The sequence below is a fragment of the Macrosteles quadrilineatus genome, unplaced genomic scaffold, assembly GCF_028750875.1.
Source record: "Macrosteles quadrilineatus isolate MER2022 unplaced genomic scaffold, UCM_ALF_1.0 Scaffold_3__2_contigs__length_128488019, whole genome shotgun sequence".
Classification (NCBI taxonomy): domain Eukaryota; kingdom Metazoa; phylum Arthropoda; class Insecta; order Hemiptera; family Cicadellidae; genus Macrosteles; species Macrosteles quadrilineatus.
The window spans coordinates 26009714-26014278 of record NW_026542596.1 but is presented as its reverse complement, the minus strand read 5'-3'; the positions used below and the strand labels follow the sequence as shown (position 1 = coordinate 26014278).

Here is a 4565-nt window from a genome sequence, read left to right as displayed (position 1 = left end):
TTTAAGTTATTTATACTGTAGATCTTCTGCTTCTACCAAAGAAATTGAACGATGAAATCTGTGAGACTAATGAAACTAAGGAAAACGAATTTTTCATGATTGTAAAAAGGAACTCTTAAATATGGTGTTCTAATGCAACGTCAATAACAGTTAAGAGTTCTACAGCCAAAGGAGATAATTTATAACAGGTCAAAGTACACATTTTCTTTATCAAAGGAGGGTTCTTTCAAAGGGACGAAATACATTCGGTCGTTCAGTCGTTATCAGGCAGCCGATGCGGAAGGAGCTCGCTATCTGATTGTCCTTAGCCCGGTCCTGAGTGTCTCGTACGCCGTGACTACATATTAGAATACAGTTACAAACTGATATTCCGAGTTTTCTTAAATACATTCTTAAAAATTTAGCTTAAACTATGGCAGACAAGTGTGTGAAGTGCAACGTGGAGTGCAATGTGGACGGGTCTGACGCTGTGAAGTGCTCGGAGTGCGGCGATGTGCTACACGTGGCCTGTGCGGGACCAAACGTGCAGAGGAAGACGCGAAAAAATAATCAGTTCAAGTGCGACAAATGTAAAGAGTCGTCGGTATCCATTTCAATTGCTAGTGACAGTGAGGAGTCGTCGCTACTTAAAGCAATTAATAGTTTGCGCGCCGATTTCACCAATACGCTTGGTAAAAAACTCTCTGAAATGGAGAAAAAGATAAATGAATCGATCCACGGTAAGCTTAACGAAATAAATGACAAAATTAATTCGTGGCAAGAGACAGTTGTAACGTCAATAACAGATCTAAAATCCGAAAACGAACTGTTGAGAGAGGAGTGTGGCGTGCTGAAATCACGGTGTGATGACCTGTCCAAGCAGGTCGGCACTTTGACGGAAGACCTTCAGGAACTGCAACAATACAGCAGAATAGACAATCTAGAGATCGTCGGAGTCCCCCTGACCAAGGACGAGGATGTCTACGCAGTGCTGCAAGCAGTCGCCAACGCCATAAAGACGCCCTGGAGGCGTGATGACATCTCCATCGCACACCGAGTACCTTCGAGTCGCCAGCGCTTCCGCAACATCATCGTGCGCTTCATCAGACGGACTGCCAAGCATGCATGGATCAGCGCAGCCAAAGATCTACCAGAGAACCTGACAGCCTTCATGGTCCACCGAAGCTTCCCCAACTCACCTGTCTTCATAAACGAACACCTGTCAGCTCACAGTAAGGCAACTTTAAACCATGCCAAGACATTAGTAAAAGAGAAACGTCTGGCATATGCATGGGTGAAGGAAGGTAAAATACTTGTGAGGAAGACACCTAACGAGAGGCCGAAGCGAGTGAGGAGCGTCAAGGATGTGGAGGCGGCAGCGGGGGCGGCGGTTCAGCAGGAGCAGACCAACGACAAGGACAATAGTGAAGAATCAGCCGAAACAACGGACAGGTGTGAAGATCGTCGTGGCCAGGATGTGTAAAAACAATATTGCACTGTAAATATGTTAAGGTATAATATCATTTAGACTAACAATATTATTTTCTTAAGTCACGTTTTTGCTTGCACCTTGATAATCATAATTATATATTTTCTAGCTATTTATTTATATTATTATTTTTTTGGTTCAAACCTAAGTTTTAACATAGAAGTTTTTAAATCAGTGCTTGGTAATTTATTTATTCAGTATTTATTTTAAAACATAAGCTAGGGCATGAAAGACATTTTTTATATTAAATTATTTAGCCTTGAGGTACTTGAACGTTTCTTATCTCAATTATTTTTAATATGGGGAATGGATCAATTTATTATTGTAAGGGCATGCATCATAAATTAATTATATTACTAAGCCATTTACACTTAAAAGCTATATTAAATCTATATTTTTTTAAGTAAAATGAATTTATGTCTATTTATTTTAAGAGTTACTAATCTAATTTTAAAGACATGAAAAAAAAAACAGTAAGGATTAACTCTTATCTATTGTGTTACATATTCATAATATTCAATCAACATATTTACCACTTCATTTTTGACTAGTACTATTTAATTTAAAATATTGCTTTATAATAAATATAGTGAAACGAAATTAGACATGGACCTCAAATAGAAAGGCCAATAAAATTAATTTTTAGTAGTTTAATTAACATTAAAATTTTCCATTTCATGAAAGATAAGTATGTGTAACGTAGATGACAGATAAATTAAATTTGTAATTGATAGATACATTAGTGGACCGAAGGACTGGGTGGGGCCTTTCAACGGCGACTGGTTTTTGTTTTGATTAAATCTTAAAATAGCTCAATATCTTTTTGTTTGCATTTCTTTAAGGGAACATGGAGGATTCCAATTTGTTTCTTGATCAATATAGGCAGATAGACTGTACAATAGTTGATAGGTTTAAGGACGTTGTTTTTAAAAGTTGCTCATACAAATTTCTATACATGAATGTTCGTAGTTACAATAAAAATTTCGATACACTTTTATTAATGTTACAGTCAATCGATGTAAGGTTTGATTTCATAGCGCTTGGGGAGACATGGCTGGGTAGGGATGGGGGTCGGGGTTGGACATAGAGGGGTATAAATTGTATTGTACGACTCGGGGGAAAAATAAAAATGATGGGGTCTTGATGTATGTGAGTGAGAGAGTGAATGTGTGTGAATGCAAGGAACTGGAGCTGGGTGACGTGCATGGACTGACTTTGGACTTTGTCCATCAAGGAACTAGATCTAACGTTCTGACTGTGTACCGTACACATGACAGTGACTTAGACAACTTTACTAACGCTCTTAGACATTACTATGAGAACAAAAATGACTGTAACACTTACGTCTTCATGGGTGACACTAACGCTAACTTACTAGAAACTGACTACAAAACTGAACGCTACTTGGACGTTTTTTACGAACATGGTTTTATATGTGGCATAAATACACCTACTAGAGTAGTAGGAAATAGTCAAACAAATACTGACCATATATTTGTAAGCCACAATGATTGCACTGCCTGACAAACTGCTGTGGTGAGGACGGACATAACTGATCACTACAGTATCTGTCTACAAATAAGTCACAACCGGAACCCTTACACTAACACGTCACACAACATAAACACTTACATTGACAAAGCATCTTTGAGCTTAAACATTAAAGAGTGTGATTGGTCAGATGTCTCGCTTGCGAGTGATGTAAACGCATCTACAGATATTCTTTTTGGTAAAATTAAAGATTGTGTAAACAAATCCACCAAACAAAGACCTGTTCTCAAACCGAGGCTGAGGCCACTCAAACCATGGATCACACAGTACTTGGTTAAAAAAATAAGGGATAGGGACAAATTGAGCAAGTTAGTTAGGAGGCAACCTTTTAATATGGAATTGATTTCAAAATTTCAAAGAATCAAAAATGAGCTAAATCAAGATACAAAACTAGCTAAATACAATTATTTCAGGGAAAAACTTTCAAATTCAAAAAACAATCCAAAAACGTTCTGGAGTACATTAAACGAATTAGCAGGTAGAGGTAATAGAAAGGACATTTTCCCGCTTACACAATTTGCAGCAAACAGACTGAATGTTGACAACGACTGTAGACTACAGGTAGCCGACGAGTTTAATGAGTACTTCGCCAACGTTGGTCCCAACTTGGCAGCAAGTATAGATTCGGGCGGTTTACCTGTGGTCGATGACACTGACCACGCTGTTGACTCCATCCTCACACTTCACACTGTAACTGAACAGGAACTCTACACCTACGTCACTAGACTGCGAGGTGGCTCAGCTCCAGGGTATGATTGTGTATCAGCTGAACTACTCAAAGACAACTGGGAGACACTTAGACAACCACTGCTACATATAACTAACAAGAGTATCCAAAGTGGCATTTTCCCCAACGCCTACAAAATTGCCAAGGTTGTTCCCCTCTTCAAGTCTGGTGACGTCACCAATATCTCAAATTTTAGGCCAATTTCTTTGCTAAGTGTGTTCACCAAGATTTTAGAAAAAAATTATCAAAGATCAAGTTTTTCATTACCTTAACCAGCACGATATTTTAACACACCACCAGTTTGGTTTTAGAAAATCAAAAAACATCACAGATGCATTGTTCGAGGTTAATAAAGATATAAATTTGGCCATCAGTAGAGGCAGGCGTGTTATTCTGGTATTTTTTGACTTGGCCAAAGCTTTCGACTCAGTGGATAGATCGCTCCTTTAAAAAAAATTAGAACTGATAGGTGTTAAAGATGTAGCTCTGCAATGGTTCCGATCTTATTTTGATAATAGAAAGCAGTTTGTAAATATTAATGGAATCAATGGAAATCTTGGTAATGTAGATTTTGGGGTGGTCCAAGGTAGCACGTTAGGGCCTTTACAATTCTTAATTTACATTAACAATCTTGTGAAATTAAATATTGAAGGTGATTTTTATCTTTTTGCTGACGACACATTATTATTATTCCAAGGCGAAACTTGGGACTCAGCTTTTGCCAATGCCGAAAGAGGCGTGTCAAAAATAAAAAAATGGTTTGATCAGAATGTGTTAACGCTCAATGTCACTAAAACAAAATTTATTCCAATCTCCTTA

General features: G+C 37.9%; 1 protein-coding gene across 1 annotated transcript; it reads left to right on the top strand.

Annotated features, from left to right (window-relative positions):
* The first annotated feature begins 412 nt into the window (after positions 1-412).
* LOC128989056 (uncharacterized) lies at positions 413-1462 on the top strand. The gene has a single exon (XM_054410912.1). The coding sequence runs from the start codon at positions 413-415 to the stop codon at positions 1460-1462; it is 1050 nt and encodes a 349-aa protein (XP_054266887.1).
* Positions 1463-4565: the final 3103 nt, after the last annotated feature.